At 41.8% G+C, this 18,799-nt stretch overlaps 1 protein-coding gene across 1 annotated transcript in view; it reads right to left on the bottom strand.

Moving 5' to 3' along the window:
- myt1b (myelin transcription factor 1b) overlaps positions 1 to 18,799 on the bottom strand; it is a 79,469-nt gene that overhangs the window by 40,142 nt on the left and 20,528 nt on the right. The window contains exons 4-7 of the mRNA XM_055159809.1: positions 11,193 to 11,223; positions 6,609 to 6,671; positions 1,958 to 2,292; positions 19 to 344 (exon numbers count right to left, since the gene is read on the bottom strand). Of these exons, the coding sequence (XP_055015784.1) occupies positions 19 to 344; positions 1,958 to 2,292; positions 6,609 to 6,671; positions 11,193 to 11,223 (755 nt within the window). The remainder of the gene's footprint in view (positions 1 to 18; positions 345 to 1,957; positions 2,293 to 6,608; positions 6,672 to 11,192; positions 11,224 to 18,799) is intronic.

The raw sequence follows: 18,799 nt of genomic DNA, 5'->3' as shown, positions 1-18,799 counted from the left end.
TATTTTTCATTTTCTTACCTCCTCGTTCTGAAGGCTCTGCTCTGTTGGCTCCTCCTCTCTCTCTTCCTCATCTTTCTCCTCTTCTTTTTCCTCTTCTTTCTCCTCCTCCTCCTCTTCTTCTGCTGCTGCTGGGACCTCCTCCTCCTCCTCTTCCTCCTCCGTCTCCATGGTTTCTGGTTCTAAGACGGCCCCCGGTGCAGGTGCGTCGCTGGGGCCGTGTTTTGACTCTTGTGCCAGGTGGAGCAGAGAGTCGGCCACTTCCTCTCCGGCGTGAGGACACTGTTCCTCTGAGGGGACGGCAGGGGGCGCTGCGGCAGGCTCACACTCCATCGTCACGCTCTCCTCTGTCAAATAGATCAAAGAGGAGAGACTCTGTCAAGTCCACTTTCCAGAGCATCAGCCAGGTTTTTGATGAGATGAAAAAAGCCAAACTTAATACTTCTGATTCATTTTGACAAGATTCATTTTTTAAACTTTTCACCTGGCTATAACAGTGTTCCAGCGCTGGATGGTACTCACTTAGATTTATTTGAGTAACGTTTTAAAGAACTTGAGTAATAATATTTTGATGAATGTTACTTGTACTTGAGTACAATTTCTACCCATCTCTGATTATTAAGCCTTTTTAGATCAATATTACAGCTTATTATCAATCAAGTCCAAAGTCCTGAGCTATATGTCTGTATATTTGAGTACTAATACTAATCCTAATAATAGTACTACTAATACTTGAAAAAGCAGAAAATGTCTTCTATAATAAATAAATGAATACATTGATGGTTGAGGTGATGTGAGTCAGAGTGGTGAGTCATTTTAACTGTAATTCTCGTTACAGTCACTAAGAGTCATTGTCATGACGTCACCTGAGCCTCATGTAAACGAACATAACACTGAACCAAATGAACAAATCACACTCTCTGATTATAAAATGTGAGGAAAGAGAAAGTACAAATATCTCTTTTGGTTTGATTGTGAGGACTCTTGAGGCTTTAAACAGAAATGAAAAATATGTTATTGGGTTGAGCGCCTTAAAACTCAAAGAATTGTTTAAAAAATATTGAAAACTGTGATTGTTCATTTTTATTTCTTCATAATTTTTTGATTAAAGATGGTTATTTTTTCTGCACAGATAAAAACAAGATACAGTTTCATTTGTGTCAATAAAGGATTTTATTATTTGTTTTATCAAAGGTCGTATGAGTCACATTGTGACATTTGTTAGGTTGTGAATAGATAACCTTAGACAGGTCATTTCTTGAATAATTGGACATTTTTGGTCTTTGTTTTTCTGAGTAAAAATTTAAAAACTTAGAATTTCTGAATGAAGTCCCCAAGGTTCAAATTCCAACCACGACTCGTTTCCGTAGCAATGCATTTTTGTTTGAATAATTATTTTGAACAAAGAGCCATATTTATGCTCGCCTTGTAACCAGAAGGTCACTGGTTCTAGTCTCACACAAACCTCACGTGTAGAATGATTGGTTCATTTCTCTGTCATGAAACAAACCCACATATCCACAAGAAACTAAAACACACACAAAGTGCAACGTCTTCAATCTCAACTAAGACTTTAATCTGAGTTTTATTTAACATTATGTTAACATTTAAAGAACTGATTTAGTTGGAACTACAACATGTGATCTGATTTGTGTTTTTAAACAAGTCTCTCTCAAATAACATCACAAGCACATGTAGCTAGCATTAGCATTAGCCAACAGGTTTTCAGTGAGTCTCATTTTTTTGTTGAAACTCAAACTCCTAAACAGAACCATGAACGCTCACACTGACCACAAACTCCTGAAAATGTGCTGTTTAAATCTATTGTGTGTTTTGTCTTGAGTGTGATGTGAGTGTAAAGTGTCAGTATGACTTGGATGTGCACATGTGTTGAACAGCATTGGCCTGTACGATGTTGTGATGTCGTCTGAAATACAGTAGAGCTACAACATGTCCGTACCTTTATCTTTCTGCTCCTCTTCCTCCTGTTTCTCTTCCTCTTTTCCATTGGTCTGTCCATTTTCTGTGACGTTTGCTGTTACTTCCTGTGTCTCTACCTCCTCTGCTTTGTCCTCCTCCTCTTCTCTCTGTCCTGTCTCCTCCCCCTCTTTCTCCTCTTTCTCCGTCTCTCCCTCTGCTTCGCTGCTGCCGTCGCTGTCTGCGCTAAAGCCTTCGTCCAGCGCCAGCTTCAGGGGGTGGGACTTCCTTTTGGAGGCGGGGCGTTCGGATTCTGTTTCTTGTTCAGCTTCGGCTTCCTCCAACCGACGCTTTCTGGCGATTGGGCACCCGAGAACACTGGAACCAAAAATACAACACAAGTTCAGACGGTCCAAGGGAAAAAGATGAATCTACATGATCTATGTGATGTTGGCCCCTTCAAACTCAAACCTACACAAAACTAGGTCCATCAAACTAGGTTTGTGCTGCTTTAGTTTTGGAGATATTTTGTGTAAAATCCCTCAGTCATCCAGGTAAAATTCATGGCAAAAGGAGAAAGCCAATTTGCCAACTGGACAAAAGTTTATTTGGTTAAATACGTTTTGCAGCTAATCCAAACTGCTTCTTCAGTTTTGGTCAGATGCCGCTGGACACTGTGGACAATTAACGTCTGACCAGAAATGCAGAAACAGCTTAGATGAGCTGCAAAACGTATTTAACCAAATAAACTTTCGTCCAGTTGACAAATTGGCTTTCTCCTTTTGCCCTTTGGAGATATTAATGATTCTTTTATAGGTCAAATTGGGAAGCTCACCCAGGAAGCTTCAAAATGCTCTAAAAACCTAAAATGGAGTCAAACGTTTGTGCTTCGTTTGTGCTGTTTTGTACGGAAGCCGAGAGGGGTCATAACAAACGCAAACGCTGCAACAAATACAAATGCGACAAGACAACGAAAAGCCACAACAAACCAAAAAAAGCCACAACGGAAATGACCACGGAACTCTATTTTACTGCAGACGCCGCAACAAATACAAACACCACAACACAAACGCAAATGCCGCAACACATCAAAAAGCCACAACACATTAAAAAGCCACAACACATTAAAAAGCCACAACACATTAAAAAACCACAACACATTAAAAAACCACAATGGAAGTGGCTGCGGGACTCTATTTTTGTTTTATCATTATTCGTTTCACGTTGTAGTTCTTCTCCTTCACTTGCCGCTTGATCGGTCCGTCGGAAAATAGAGTCCTGTGGTCACTTCTGTTGTGGCTTTTTGATGTGTTGTGGCTTTTTAATGTGTTGTGGCTTTTTGATGTGTTGTGGCATTTGTGTTTGTGTTGTGGTGTTTGTATTTGTTGCGGCGTTTGCATTAAAATAGAGTCCCGCGGTCATTTCCATTGTGGCTTTTTTTGGTTTGCTGTGGCTTTTTGTTGTGTTGTCACATTTGTATTTGTTGCGGCATTTGCATTTGTTGTGATCCCTCTCGGCTTCTGTAGTTTTGTGCTGTTTAAAGTTTCATTTGTGTCATTCTGGTTCTTAAGATATTACCAGTTTTATTTTGGACTGATGACGTCATCCAGCTCCTCAAAATTATCCAAAACGTTTGTATTTGTTTGTGCTGTTTTGTCCCGTGACAGTTTTCATTTGTGGGAGTACATTTCTAAAATAATTCATTATTATTTTTGCCGATGCCGTCAGCTGAGCGGAAATGACTTCTTATAATTTCCGCTGAATTGACAGCAGCGGCTTTAACAAAACTCAACAAAAAAAGTTTTGTGGAGTTTTGTCAAAGCCGCTGGCATCAGCTGAGTGGAAATGACAACATATAATTTTGGCAAACATAAAATGAATAATATGTTATTAGGTTCTTTTTTCAGACCAAGGGTTTGTTTTCATACCTGACAGTTTGGACTGCTCACTAGCGTCTTCCTCAGAGTGGTCACGTGATGTTGCTGTGACGTATCTGTTCAGTTGATTTAAACAGGTTTTGTCTCTGTCGTCCTCTCGGTGGAGGCAGGACGACAGCGCCATCTGCAGTCCAACTTCCTCAGGACAGTATCCCAGGTGTGTGAGAGTAAAAAGGCCCCTCGTCCTGGTTTATCGTCCCATTTGCACGTTTCTGTATTTCAGTTGCCTCTTTAATCCAGTGATGTTTGTTTTCCTCTGTCCCAATGATGTTTTTGTAAATGACATTATATTTATGCTCCGGTTGTATTTTATCTTTCGGATGGACAAGTAATTGCCAGAGTTTTCTATACGGTTTCACTGGTGTGTTGATATTGTGTTTTCTCATTGCTCTCTGCACTTTTGCCCCTGATGTATGGTAAAATGCCTGTGCTCTTTTTTCCGTTTTATTTTTGTTTTTCTGGTTCTGTTTCTCTTTCTCTCTAACTTGTTGTGAGCAGTCGAAAGTGTCAGGTATGAAAACAAACCCTTGGTCTGAAAAAAGAACCTAATAACATATATTATCGGAAGACCAAATGAACCTCATCGGACAAATAATGAATAATTTTAGAAATGAAATGAAAATTATCACAGCACAAACAAATACAAACACTTAATTTTGAGGCTGTTTAACATTTTGAGGAGCTGGATGACATCATCACCCCAAAATAAAACAGTTTATATCTTAAGAACCAGAATCACACAAACTCAACTTTTTGAAGCATAAAACAGCGCAAAGAAAGCACAAACGGTTGACATTTTGTGTTGTTTTAGAGCATTTTGAAGCTTCCTGGGGATTGCTGACCCTAATTTGACCAATAACAGAATGGTTAATATCTCCAAAAGTAAAGCAGCACAAACCAAACTTTTTACAGCACAAACGACTGACATAGTTTTGTTTAAGTGTGTGTTTGATGAGGGGCCAACTTCACAGAGTTCAGTTTCTGTTCCTGATTTTTCCCGTCTTAAAAAAGATGAAAAACAGAAGGAGTTTGCGTTTGAGTGTCCTAACGATTCACCACAATGAGTTTAGAAGCACTTTTCTCACTCTTACAGACCAGAGCTGTCCCAGAAAATCTAACTTCATCTAGAATGCTAACAGCACACTTCCTGATTGGAAATACAGTATATTTGTAATAGGGCAAGACAAACTGTGTTCAAAATATATGGAAAAAATGGAGAGTGTGAGGACATCTGACAGAGGAAGACGAGAGGACGGGAGGGCATCTGATGTTCATAAAATCCATGCGAGTGGAAGCGGCGGCGCGTCACTGAACACACGATATGAGTAAACACATGTAGCCTGCGGGGGGCGCTGCGCTCGCTCGCCTCTCCGCCAATCACGGCTCATCACGGCTCATCGCGGCGCGTCCCCCGGCCAATCATGGTGCGCCTCGGCCAATTGAGTGGAACGTTTAATGAACAACGAGTACGAGGCAGAGACGAGCGAGCAACGGAGAGTGAAATCCAATAAACTCTGACTCCATCACCTGGGAGAGACGGAGAGAGAGGAGAGAGAGAAGAGAGAGAGAGAAGGAGAGAGGAGAGACGGAGAGAGAGGAGAGAGAGAAGAGAGAGAGAGAAGGAGAGAGGAGAGATGGAGAGAGAGAGGGAGAGGAGAGAGAGAGGGAGAAGAGAGAGAGGGAAGAGAGGGAGAGAGAGAGGGAGAGAGAGGAAAGAGACAGGGAGAGAGGACAGAGAGGGGGAGAGATAGAGAGAAAGGGAAGAGGGAGAGGTAGAGAGGGAGAGAGAGAGAAGGAGGAGAAGAGAGAGGAGGAAGAGAGGGAGAGAGGAAAGAGAGAGGTAAGAGGTAGAGAGAGTGAGAAAGAGAAGGAGTGAAAGAGAGAGGGTGAGGGGAGAGGGAAAAAGAGAAGAGGGGGAGAGTGAGAGAGTGAAGAGGAGAGAGAGAGGGAGGAAGAGAGGGAAGAGGTATAGGGAGAGAGAGCTGGGGAGAGAAAGAGAGAGGGGTTGAGGGAGGAGAGAGTGAGGGAAGAGGAAGAGGGGAAGAGAGAAGGGAAAAGGGGAGAGAAAAAGGAGAGAGAGAGAGAGAGAGGAAGAGAAAGAATGACAGTAGAGGGAGGGAGGAACATGGAGAGGGGAGAGGGAGAGTAGAAGGAGCGAGAGATGAGAGTGAAAGAGAGAGATAGGAGAAGTGGAGAGGAAGGAAAGATGTGGAGAATAGGGAGATAGAGAAGAGAGGGAGAGAGAGGCCCTGCACAGTGACCCAAAGAAACACCACTGAGACCTGTTCTGTCGTAAAGAGCTGCTGCTGGAGTCAGTGTGTCAGTGCGCTCTTGAGCAAGACACTTTCCCTGTGTACTCGCTGAAGGAAACATTGGAGCTCCACAAAAGTCAGGATCTTTTTTTTCTTCTCTCTCTCATTTGAGCAGAAAGTGTCCCACCGAGTTCAGACATATCACATATGCAAAATAAGTCCACTGTATATTGTCTGCTTCAAATCATCAGGAAGTGCACATTAGCATGCTAGTAGTTGTTATTGCGAGCTTTACCGTGATTAAAAAACTCCGCTCTGTGAAAGTGTTGAAAAGAGCTTACAAACTCATCGTGGTGAATCGTCAGGACGCTCCGAATCCATCCAAGTGTTTACAAATTCACGAGTTCTGTTTCCCGTCTTTTTCGGAGACACTCGTGCCGATCTCCTCGTCCACGTTTGCACTCGAGAGATGAGCAGTGTTAGTGCGACAGGTGACCGGGCCTACCTGCGGTGCCGGGCGTATCTGCCGCTAATGTGTCCAGTCCCGTTGCATCCTGGGGTGGGGCAGCTGATGGAGAGGAGGGGGACACCCAGGTTAGGACGAAGGGTTAGTTTATTACGTGAAAAAAACACACAAACACACAAAGACACAAACACACACACACTGTAGAAAAAATGCAGCGAGGAAGGGATTATCGGTGTTACAATTAGCAGTTAGAAGAATGAAAGACTGATGTAATGTTTCGTTTTCATCGATACTGACTGAAGAGAGGAGCAAGGGAGAGAAGGGAGAGAGAAGAGAGGAGAGGAGGAGTGGAGAGATGGAGAGATGGAGAGAGGAGAGGAGGAGAGCAGAGACAGACCCATGGCCATATCCTGTTACTGCGTGCGATAAAGATCAGCTCAAACACGTTTAATTTCCTCCCATGCCTCCTCCTCCTCTCCTCCTCTCCTCCTCTCCTCCTCTCCTCCTCTCCTCCTCTCTTCCCCCTCTCTCAAAACCTCTCTGATTAAAGATATGGGTCAAGTAGATGCGACTTGATTTAAAGCCCCACTGTGGAACATTTCAAATAATATGTACACAGAAATGATGAGGATTTGTGTAGGATGTGTGGTCAGGACTGAGACCAGGATCAGACCAGGACTGAGACCGGGACTGAGACTGGGACCAGACAGAGACCAGACCAGGACTGAGACCAGGACTGAGACCGGGACTGAGACCGGGACTGAGACCGGGACTGAGACCGGGACCAGACAGAGACCAGACCAGGACTGAGACCAGGAGTGAGACCAGGACTTAGACTGGGACCAGACAGAGACCAGACCAGGACTGAGACCAGGACTAAGACCAGGAGTGAGACCAGGACTTAGACTGGGACCAGACAGAGACCAGATCAGGACTGAGACCAGGAGTGAGACCAGGACTTAGACTGGGACCAGACAGAGACCAGACCAGGACTGAGACCGGGACTGAGACCGGGACTGAGACCAGGACTGAGACCGGGACTGAGACTGGTTTAGTCCTGGTTTAGACCTGATTTAGTTCTGTTTCTGTTTTGGTTTAGACCTGATTTAGACCTGGTTTAGTCCTGGTTTAGACCTAGTTTAGAAATGGTTTAGACCTTGTTTAGACCTGGTTTAGACCTGGTTTAGAAATGGTTTAGTCCTGTTTTAGTCCTGGTTTAGACCTTGTTTAGACCTGGTTTAGTCCTGGTTTAGACCTGGTTCAGTCCTGATTCAGTCTGTATGTGGTGCAAAAGTCCGGCATCACAATTTAAGTCACGGAAACAGAAAAGGGCCGTTATCTGTTTTTTTTTTTTTTTTTTTTTCTCATTTTGGTTTTGGAGACAAATAACAAAGAAAATAATAGCTTTTTAGTTTTCTTATTTTTGGTTTTATTTTGAAAAACAAATAAACGAACGATACACGGATCTCTCAGCTTTGCCTGAAATGTTCCACAGTAGAGCTTTAATTCATCTCCATAGCTTTGTGTCTTAATTAAAACTGACCACGTGACATTTTACCCAAGTTAACCGCTCATCTATATATTTTTTACAGTGCATGGTTGGTTTGCCGCGGCTCCCGTTGCCGTGACACCTGACGACTCTCATTAACATAACGACCTGCAGCATTCAGCCTTTATTATTATTACTCTAATTATCCCTGCTTAATTTCACTTATTAAAAATGGCATTAGCATTTGAAATGAGACGCGCCATCCTGCACATTTTAATCACAGCGATAAGGCCGGATCTACACGAGGACTTCACTGCTCACACACTTCCCTTTTGTTTGGGAAATCAGACCTGCTCTGCAAACTGGGCTTTTCACACCTTTACCCACCTTCTAGTACTTTCTTCTCACTGACACTGTGAAGTATTTGGAGTATTCATGTGTGTTTGAGTATAGATCTGCTTTAAAAAGTACTACAAAGATTACTGACATTATTTGGTACAAAAATCCTGCACTGTTTTGTCCTGTGTGACTTATACATTAAAATATTCAGAGTGAAGCGTCAAGAGTAGTGACAGGCAAATGAGTCGGAGCTCTGGAGCACGTCTCATTCTTTCTGAAACAAATCGCTCTGAAGCACTGCCTCGGAGCTCGACTCGCAGCAGCCGCTCACGTGACCAAAGTGTGGAAGTGTCGGTCCCTCCCCCTACTGCTTCGCTCTGTGTGTCGATCGCTTCAGTGTATCGAAGCGTTTCATTGGCTCAGCGAATGTTCCGCTCTGTGATTGGTTCAGAGTGCTTCAGAGTGTTCAGCGCACTTCTGTGGTTTGACAAGAGCTAAACTGCTACAGTATAAAAGATGCACCAATATTTGTTAAAAATGTTGGTAGTGAGGAGTATTGTGTGACATTAGTGGTGATTTTTGGCGACTTTTGGCATTTGTTTCATTTTCGAAGGCATCTACAAGTAGAAAAAAGCGATCCATGGTTTGGGATCACTTTGATCTAATTCCACCTAACAAGGTAACACCTATTTTTTTATTTACAGCTGCTATTTATGTTGCTCTTTACATATTATTTTAAATCATCATTATTATTGTTGTTGTTAGGTGCGGTGTCGCTCTGCACACAAGTATTGTCTTACACTAACAATACTTCATCAGTGCTGAGACACCTGTGTGCCAATGGTTAAATTTGTCCACTAGAGGTCAGTGTTTCTCCAAAGCCTCAGACACATTGAACCATTTGAGACAATACTGCGACTGAGGTGTCTATGCTTCACGAGGCTTCATTCACCCATCACTAGTCAAGAGGCTTTAGGCTGGTGTGTCAGTATCTAGTACTACTATTACTCGTGTACCACTGTTACTTCACTCTACTGCACATGTCTCCTGCAGAAAGAGCCTCTGTTCTGCCTGTATCATGGCAGTCGATCGCACCATTACTTCTGTATCACTGAACAATTTAACATTTAAACAAACTTATAAAGACACTGAGAAGACTGAACACAAATGCCCCCGAAAAGAAAATCTGATTTTACAGATTACAAACTGCAAGTTGTGAAATTTGCAGCTGAATATGATAATCGAGCAGCAGAAAGAAAGTTTGGAGTGAGAGAGAAACTTGTGACACCAGGAAGCCTGAACTTCAGTGACACCAAAACCATCCTGTCGGGATTCAGAAAGACCTGAATAATTCTAACTGGAACTGATGCTGAATCTGACGACAGCGACACAGAAGAGGAAGCGGTGCTCTCTTTACCTCCGGAGGTCGAGGAGTTGTTCAGAAGTGACACCGAGGATGAAGAATTGAATGGATTTAGTGATTTGGAGTGAAATGGAGAGTTTGGTAAACTTGTTCTGTTCTGTTGTTTATGTTATAGTTTCTGAAGAACTGTTCATTTATTAGGGAGACCAAATGTTCGTTTTTCCTGGGACATGTCCGTTTTTTGTGTCCTGTCCTGGACGACCAGGTTTTTTTTTCTTAAGTGATGGAAATGTCTGGGTTTTCATTACCGCCATTAAACTGATCTGCTCGCGTAGCTCTCTGTGCACTCAGAAGAAGCGGGCAAACACAAACAGTCACGGTCAGTCTGCAACATGCCGAAGCGCAAATACACAATTAACAATGACTTGTACAAGAAATTCTGCATTTTTCGTTCCGGTCGGGACAAGTGGGAGGCCATGTGCAGAGTTTGCGAGGTGACAGTAGCTCAATGTCGAGGCCCCACCCCCCATAAGGTGTCCGGGTTTTCACAAACGGAAATATAGTCACCCTATCATATGTGACGTTAACAGTCTGTTGTTATTACTAGAACTTGACTTTACACAGGAAATCTCAGCTCCTGGTCTCTGATTTTATAAAATTTATTTCCCCAAAAAGTGCGACTTATATATTTATTTTTTCTTCTTCATTACACATTTTTGGCTGGTGCGACTTATAGTCCGAAAAACAGGGTAACTGGATCTTACGTTTACATCTTATTTGGATTTTTTTTAAACAACTCAACTCTACAAATGTCCTGAATTCAAGTTGTATTTGTTGTGTGTGAGCTATTCTGTTATTATCTCTTATTTCACAGTTTTCACTGTTTTACGACAACAGCACCACTACACAGCTATCATTTGGAAACAGAAATTTTGAAGTGAAATTTGAAATATTTTATTTAGTTTTTCAGAGTAAAAATGGAAAAACTACGAACCAAGGTTTAAATTCCAACTGCGACTCGTTTTTTTAGCAATGCATTTTGTGTGCAGATGTTTTTGTCTAATCATTGTTTTGAATAAAGAGATGAGGAGATTTTTACACTCGCCCTGTAACCAGAAGGTCACAGGTTTAAATGGAGCTCTCTTTTTTTAGTCTCATACATGTGTGCATTCTTTTACATGTGTTTTTTTTTTTGGACAGTTACTACAGTCAGAGGCTTTACCGCAGTCAGAGCTCAGGTTGTCTCATGATTTTTGCTCAAAACGGGAAATAAAAAGGAAATAAAAAGCAGCCGAGAGCGATCAATAACCGTCAGTGACCAGCAGGGGGGCGCAGGTGATGGAGGAATAAAAATTAAATCAAATGTTTGTGTTTATCTGAAGGAAAGAGTGATTTGTGAAGAAGATAAAAAGAGGACAAAAGTGGTCCTTACCTCAGCTCCTGTCCAACCAGCTCCATAGGCACTGTAAGAGAGAGAGAGAGAGAGAGAGAAGAGTGGGGGTGGAGAGGTGGAGAAAAAAGAGAAGAGAACAAAGGTGAGTGATGCTTTAAAAACATGCTGCAAAAAGAAACACCGATCAATAAATCACAAATGCACAAAATCCCCAGAGAGAGAGAGAGGGAGAGAGAGATGAAAGGAGAGAGAGGTGAGCGAAAGAGAAGACACAGAGAAAAGAGGAGAGAGACAAAGGAGACGGAGAGTGTGAGGGAGAGAGAGAGAGAGGAGAGAGAGGAGAGAGAACATGTGACCCAGGGTTATGCTGACAGAGTGATCCGGGTGTGAGAATAAACACAACACCTCCTCATCAGAACACAAGTCAGATCAATGCCACGAGGCGAGCACAGCCAAGTACTGCACTGTACAACTGTGCACTGGAGAAAGTACTGCAAAAACTACTCAAGAGGAACCTGACAACTACATCTGTCTCTGTGTGTGTGTGTGTGTCTTTGTTTGACTCTGACCGGCTTCTTTAAGATCATTTGGAATTACAAATTAAACACATTTTATCATTTGACCTCATGCATGGACTAAAACTGCATTGCTTTTATTTTAGACATGTTTTTTAATGACATTTTTGTAAGTCAGCCTCACTTCAGCTCATGAGGAGGACCCAGGGAAGACCCAGGACACTCTGGAGGAACAGAGTCTCTGTGTGGTCTGGGAATGCCTCAGGATCCCCCCAGAAGAGCTGAAGGAAGTGTGTGTGGAGATGGAAGTGTGGGCCTCCTGCTCAGTCTACTACCCCATGACCCGGCCCCAATAAGGTGAAAGAAAATGGATGGAACCTCACCAGTCTGACCGTCAAAACAATGATATTTACTGGTACTGCTTTTTTTGTTGTTGTTTTTTTATATAAAGAAATACAATGAATATTCTGCAGAACTGAGTTCGGGATTTTGGCCTCCACAATCTTTTCTGTTTCTCATGTGGCCCCATGGAAAAAAAAATTGCCCACCCCTGATCTAGATGCACCTCATCCAGACAGGACATGGTTCATGATCTAATAAAATACAGAAATAGAGAATTTCATCCAGCCATATGTTCCATGTAATTATGAAATATGAAGGTTTCAAATTGAGACCAATATTATAAAAAATATATATATATTATTATTCAATTAAAATAAATAATCTAGATATTGTGATCAAAATTATACCCAAATAATTCAGCTTTTTTTTTTTTTTTTTTTTACTATTTAAGTGTTGGTAGGGTGGCAGTAGCTCAGTTGGTTGAACACTTAACACTCCTCGCCCCAAGTGTCTATGTACACTGATGTGTGTGCGTGTGTGTGTGTGCGTGTGTGTGTGTGTGTGTGCGTGTGTGTGTGTGTGTGTGTGTGTGTGTGTGCGTGTGTGTGTCTAAGAGTGCGTGTGTGTGTGTGTGCATGTGTGTGTGTGAGAGTGTGTGTGTGAGAGTGTGTGTGTGTGTGTGTGCGTGTGTGTGTGTGAGAGTGTGTGTGTGTGTGTGTGCGTGTGTGTGTGTGAGAGAGAGAGTGCGTGTGTGTGTGTGTGTGAGAGTGTGTGTGTGTGTGTGTGTGTGAGAGTGTGTGTGTGTGTGAGAGAGAGTGCGTGTGTGTGTGTGTGAGAGTGTGTGTGGTGTGTGTGTGAGAGTGTGTGTGTGTGTGTGTGAGTGTGTGTGTGTGTGTGTGTGTGTGTGTGTGTGTGTGTGTGTGAGTGCGTGTGTGTGTGTGTGTGTGAGAGTGTGTGCGTAAATGTGTGAGTGGTTCTTGTTATAAAGCACTTTCAGTGTTTTGAAGGTGGAAAAGCGCTGTATAAAAACATAACAATAATTAAAATGAAACTAGTTCACTTTATATTCTAATTGTTCTAGGTAGGTTTGACTAAATTTGGTCTGATTTGTTTCTTTTTCTTACTGTAATTTGATAATGAATGTTCATTTCGACTTATTTCAACGTATGCGGCTGATGTGTCTCCAGTGGTGATACATCGATGAAATAATCGTAGAAATAATCTTCCCTTAGATCACTTTGATTACACTGCAAATACTTAAGTCACCAAGTTAATATTACTTGAACTGATAGTTTTATTTAAAGTTTTATCATGATTTTACTGAATTTCACTTGACAAGCAAAATGATTTAACAAAGAAACAAAACTTTTACTACTTAAAATATATTTTGCTACATGTACACACTTTTTCCATTGGTAGATCATTTGACTTGAATGAAGTTGAATCAACTTAAAGTCAAATGTTCTTAATTTAAATCATTTTAATGTACCTAGATATTGCTTTTTGCAGTGTACAGTAAGATATAACAAAATATCTTAGAACAAGAAACATTTCGAGCTGTGAGTAAACTCTGTGAATATCTACTCAAGATCTGAAGTTGTCTTTATGTTAAAATATTGTCCACTGATCAGAAGGTTGTGTGCACAGACTGGTGTGTGAAAGTGTGTGTAAATGTGTGTGGTTTCTTGGAAAAGGTGGAAAAGCGCTGTATAAAAATGTGACCATTTACCGTGATAATTTCCTCTTGTGGCTCTCCCTTTTCTACAGTGTAAACAGTGTTTGAAAATGCCCTCTGCACAAAAACAAACACAAACACACAAAGCCCCAAAAGTCTAAACTCAGCCTGTTCTGCAAACGCACACTCAGCGCTAACCCTGATTAACTGTGTCACTTTCGCTTTCATAATTGGACAAAATGAAATTAAAACCCAAACTGCAGCAGACAGTGAAAAATCACACTTTTCCAGCCAGAGACTTACGGTAATTAGCTCTGAATCGTAAATCACGTCACATTCATAAACAAATGTGTAGAGTTAGTGCAGTCTGGGTTAGTTGTAGCTTCGCTCAGGGGGATAGTGAGACGGCGGACATCTTGTTAAAGGCATGTTAAAGCGGCTCTATCCGATTTGTTCCGTGTATTTAAGCAAAATGTGTATTGCCCAAGTGCAGAAGGATTGTATCAAAACAGACTCACAGTTTGAACGGACGCACTTAGCCGATCACAAAGGCTGCAATTTTCAAAGTCCCATAATTTCCTCCACAAACAACACAATCTTCTCTCTTATTCTGCATTAAAAAAGCCCGTCTAATCCTGTAGTTTAGAACTGTACACGCTCAAATGTGCTGCTTCTGTAATTTTTATGTTCAGATTTCAGTCTTTTCACCTGCTTGTTCCTATGGATACGTCACTGCTCTGCCTGGAATGTTCCACAGTGTGACATTAAACAGCTCTGCATTACAGGTGGTTTTATAACTCAAACAGACCTGGAACAACAACATTCTGACTGTGAGCAGGTTTGACCTTTAACTTTTCCATGAAGATAGAACAGTTTAAATCAGGAGTGTCAAACTCATTTTGGTCCAGGGGCCGTATCCAACTGACTTTGATCCCAAAGTGTCCGGATCAGAAAACTCATGGCATATAAACCCCAAAAATAACAATAAGTTCAAATATTTGTGCAGAGAAACACAAATTTATTACAGAAATCTTTTTTAATTGATGAACTCTTTCTTTTACAAAATATTATAATATTATGAACAACCTGAAACTTTAAGAAAAATGCAATTTCAACACAAAGTTTTAACATGAACTTGTTTGCAAATAGGAATAAGTCAGTCCTGCACTTGTCTCCACTTTTCTCATGTTGGACATTTTTCTGATGAGGGTGTCACGGTCAACAGTCAAAACAATCGTCCTTTAAGAGCGTTTGGAAAGAGACAAGTCTTCATTTGTGCTGCTCTGGTGGGAGGGGCCACGTACAGAGACGCTGCTGTGGTAAACACCACAGAAAATTAACAAGATTTTAATAGAAAATATAATTGAAATATTTTAGTAGAAAATCAGCCGAGGGCCAGATTAAAGGTCTTGGAGGGCCGGATCTGGCCCCCAGGCCATATGTTTGACACCCCTGGTTTAAACATTCCAGACAAAGCAATAACATTGTCCAATGAGGTTCATTTGGTTTTCAACTAACAGACAGTTGTAGGTCTGCAAATGAGAGCAGCTACATAATAAAATGTTCACATGATACTGTCCTCGTCTTTCTCCTGCAGGGAGCAAACTCAGACCACGGCCGAGCTCCACCTGCTCTCACTAACGGTCTGATAATAACCATTTGCACTTAAATGTGGCTAAAACCAAAGAAACTGACCAATATCCAGCTTAATCCACAGGGAAGCAGTAGAAATGTTGAACTCTTCTAAAGTACTTGGGGAGTGTGTTTGATTGGTCCCTGAGGTTTGATAAGAAACACTGAGCAGATGATCAGACGAGGACAGCAGCAGGTTCACCTGATGCAGAAGCTCAGCTCTTTTAATGTGTCATCTAACATTTTAAATCATTTTATCATTCCTTTATCGAAATTTTGTTGACTTTTTCTTGTATTTGTTGGTTTTATGGGTTTTCAGAGAAAGATAAGTAGACAGTAAAAGTGTGTGACAAAATCTGTGGTGTTCAGATGGAGGATGTCAGATGTCAGATGGAGGTCTGTGTGGAGCAGTGTTGGGAGTAACATGTTACTGTAATGTGTTGCTTTTTGCTGTAACGCAGTAATGTGGCATTACAGGGAAAAAAAAATAAATACTCTGTACAAATGTTAGTAACGCGCGTTACAATACTTTATTAACCTGGACTGGTGTTTTTTTTTCATACAAATTTGCAAAAATCACCTCGATATCAGCAGTGGTGAAACACCAGAGACACGCCTGTGTAGACTTGTCGGGTGACACTGAGCGAAAGGACTGATGCAGAACTCTGCTCTGACCTGGTTCAGTCCTGGTTCAGCTCTGGTTTAACCCTGGTTTAGTCCTGGTTCATTCCTGGTTTAGTCCTGGTTTAATCCTGGTTTAGTCCTGGTTTAGCCCTAGTTCATTCCTGGTTTAATCCTGGTTTAGTCCTTATACGGCGCAAAAGTTCACCATCTTCACAGTTGGAGTGAGAGTAACTTAGTTACTTAGTGCTGCAGTAGTCGTCTAATGTTTTACATTTTAAATACAGTAATATTGTAATGTAACTAATTACTGTGAAATAACAGAAAGGAGTCATACATAACACACTGAGCCTAACCATACAAGTGATATGTCACCCCACAACAACAGACCAACTGCTACACTAAGTCTTTGATTCCTTCTGCCATAAAGCTTTGAAATGGAAAGTAAATTTGCTGTTGTGTCCGCTGATGCACTGACGTTTGAATGAACGGTGTGTGTTGTATGTATTCGATTTTAAATTTTATGTATTTATGGATTGTGCACAACCAGAGATGTGTGAACTGAATTACTCTTTGGGATTAATAAAATTGTTGATTGATTGATTGAATTTATGTTATAAGGTTCTTTTTTCAGACCAAAAGTTAGTTTTCTTCCCTGACAGTTTCTTCAGATTCACGTGATGTTGCTGTGACGTGTCGCTCAGCTGATTTTTATTCTCACAAACCCGGAACTATGAACCGGGACGAGAGGCTTTTTTACTCTCACACACCAGAGATACTGTCCTGAGGAAGTTGTACTGCAGATGGTGCTGTTGTCCTGCCTCCACCGAGAGGAAGACAGTGCCAAAACCAAAAATTTAAATCAGCTGAGCGACACGACACAGCAACATCACATGACCACGCTGAGAAAGAGCGCAGGGAGCAGACAAACAAATGAAAAACAAACTCATGGGCTGTGTTCAGACTGCAGCCTGAAGTGACCCAAATCCGTTTATTTGGCCCCTATGTGACCTGTGTCCGATCTTTTAATGACAGTCTGAACGGCACAGATCCGATTTTTTCAAATGTGACCCAGGACACTTGGATATGTGCTCCTGAAACTGATACATATCCGATCTTTTGACATGCGACTTCAGTCTGAACGGCCAAAGCGCATTCATCCGACCTACACGTCATCAACAAGCGACAAACGTCACTATTCTGCGCTGAAGCAGAATCGGAACTGTAAAATCGCCAGGTGCTCAATGCTCGCGTCCATGTTTGGACAACTTCCGTAAACACAGAGCACGCTCGCTGCGGTTGATGCATGGGGTTGACGTCATCGTGTCTCCAGTGCGCATGTGGGACACTTTCGGGCCGTTTACCGTTCACACTGGAGTCACATACAAGTCACATTTAATTGGAAATGTGAACGACCTCGCAAAAACATCGGATTTCACAAAAAAATTTGAATTGAGCATTAAGCCCTGCAGTCTGAACGTAGCCTTGGTCTGAAAAAAGAACCTAACAACATAAGCAATAACATGTCCATGGAGAAAAGCATTTGACAGATGCTCCACCACAAAAGTTACATAATACACCTTAAAAAAATCTGAACTTTGAACAAAATATTATTATTAAAACCAAATGTGCAGTTTGATATTTTTGTCAGCTATTGATTTCACGGTATTTCCTTTAAAGGGCCCATCTCATGCAAAATCAACTTTTCAGAGCTTTCTACCTTCTAAGAGTGATGTGTGGGCCTTGTATTTGTCGCCAAAGTGATTTGTAGATTGTTTCGGCGTTTTTTAACGTTTTTCTGCCACCCTCCCACGTGACAACGAACTAAAGCTGCTACAACGACGACGCGGCAGATTAACCTATGACACGTTTGACGTAGCAGAAAGCACTTCACAACTACCCCCCTCCCCCACTCCACCGCCTCCGCCGCCTCCACCCCACATCGACTGACAGTTCCCACATGAACACCTAAACAAAAGCGACAGCATAAGCTCATTGTTCTACATAATAAGTTGATCTACTAGTGTTTATTAAAACTTTACCAATCAGTAATGTTCAGCTGATGTGGACGCGGTGCTTGAGCTCCTCAAAGTCCTCGTCCGATTCATGGTCCAACACATGCGGCTGAACGTGCTGTATCTCCATGATGAATAAAAGTTTATTCCTGCCGCTATCAGGGTCACGCCTGTCTCCCCCTCCCTCCCTGAGATGGGTGGAGGAAGGGCGGCTCACTCGTCACCTACATTACGTTTGGAGGGCGGAGCCTGTGCTTTCTCAGGACGGGCGGGGGGATGAGCAATAGTCATTCATTCATAATTCATAGAAATCAGTAAGATTTCAGAACTATTGAGTAATGGATGTTCCAAAACCCAAATTGTGCTTGTTTATGTGCAAGAAGATACAATGTGAAAAGAGTTATTTTGCATGAGATGGACCCTTTAAATCACAGGTGTCAAACATAAGGCCCGGGGGCCAGATCCGGCCCTCCAAGACCTTTAATGTGGCCCTTGGGTGGTTTTCTACTAAAATATTTTAAATGTTGAAATTGAATTTTTCTTAAAGTTTCAGGTTGTTCATAATATTATAATATAATAATAAGAAAGAGTTCATCAATTAAAAAAATATTTCTGGAATAGATTTGTGTTTCTCTGCACAAATATTTCAACTTATTGTTATTTTTGGGGTTTATATGCCATGAGTTTTCTGGTCTGGCCCCTTTGGGATCAAAGTAGGTTGGATATGACCCCCGGACCAAAATGAGTTTGACACCCCTGATTTAAATATATATGCTAAACAAAGAGAACTGAACGTGTGAGTGTGCATCGGGTTTGGTCACGTGCCAACAGGGCGGGTCAGCCAGA

This window comes from Boleophthalmus pectinirostris, unplaced genomic scaffold (assembly GCF_026225935.1).
Source record: "Boleophthalmus pectinirostris isolate CB_2022bp ecotype Guang Dong unplaced genomic scaffold, ASM2622593v1 HiC_scaffold_2823, whole genome shotgun sequence".
Classification (NCBI taxonomy): domain Eukaryota; kingdom Metazoa; phylum Chordata; class Actinopteri; order Gobiiformes; family Gobiidae; genus Boleophthalmus; species Boleophthalmus pectinirostris.
This window is presented reverse-complemented; position numbering and strand designations above follow the sequence as displayed.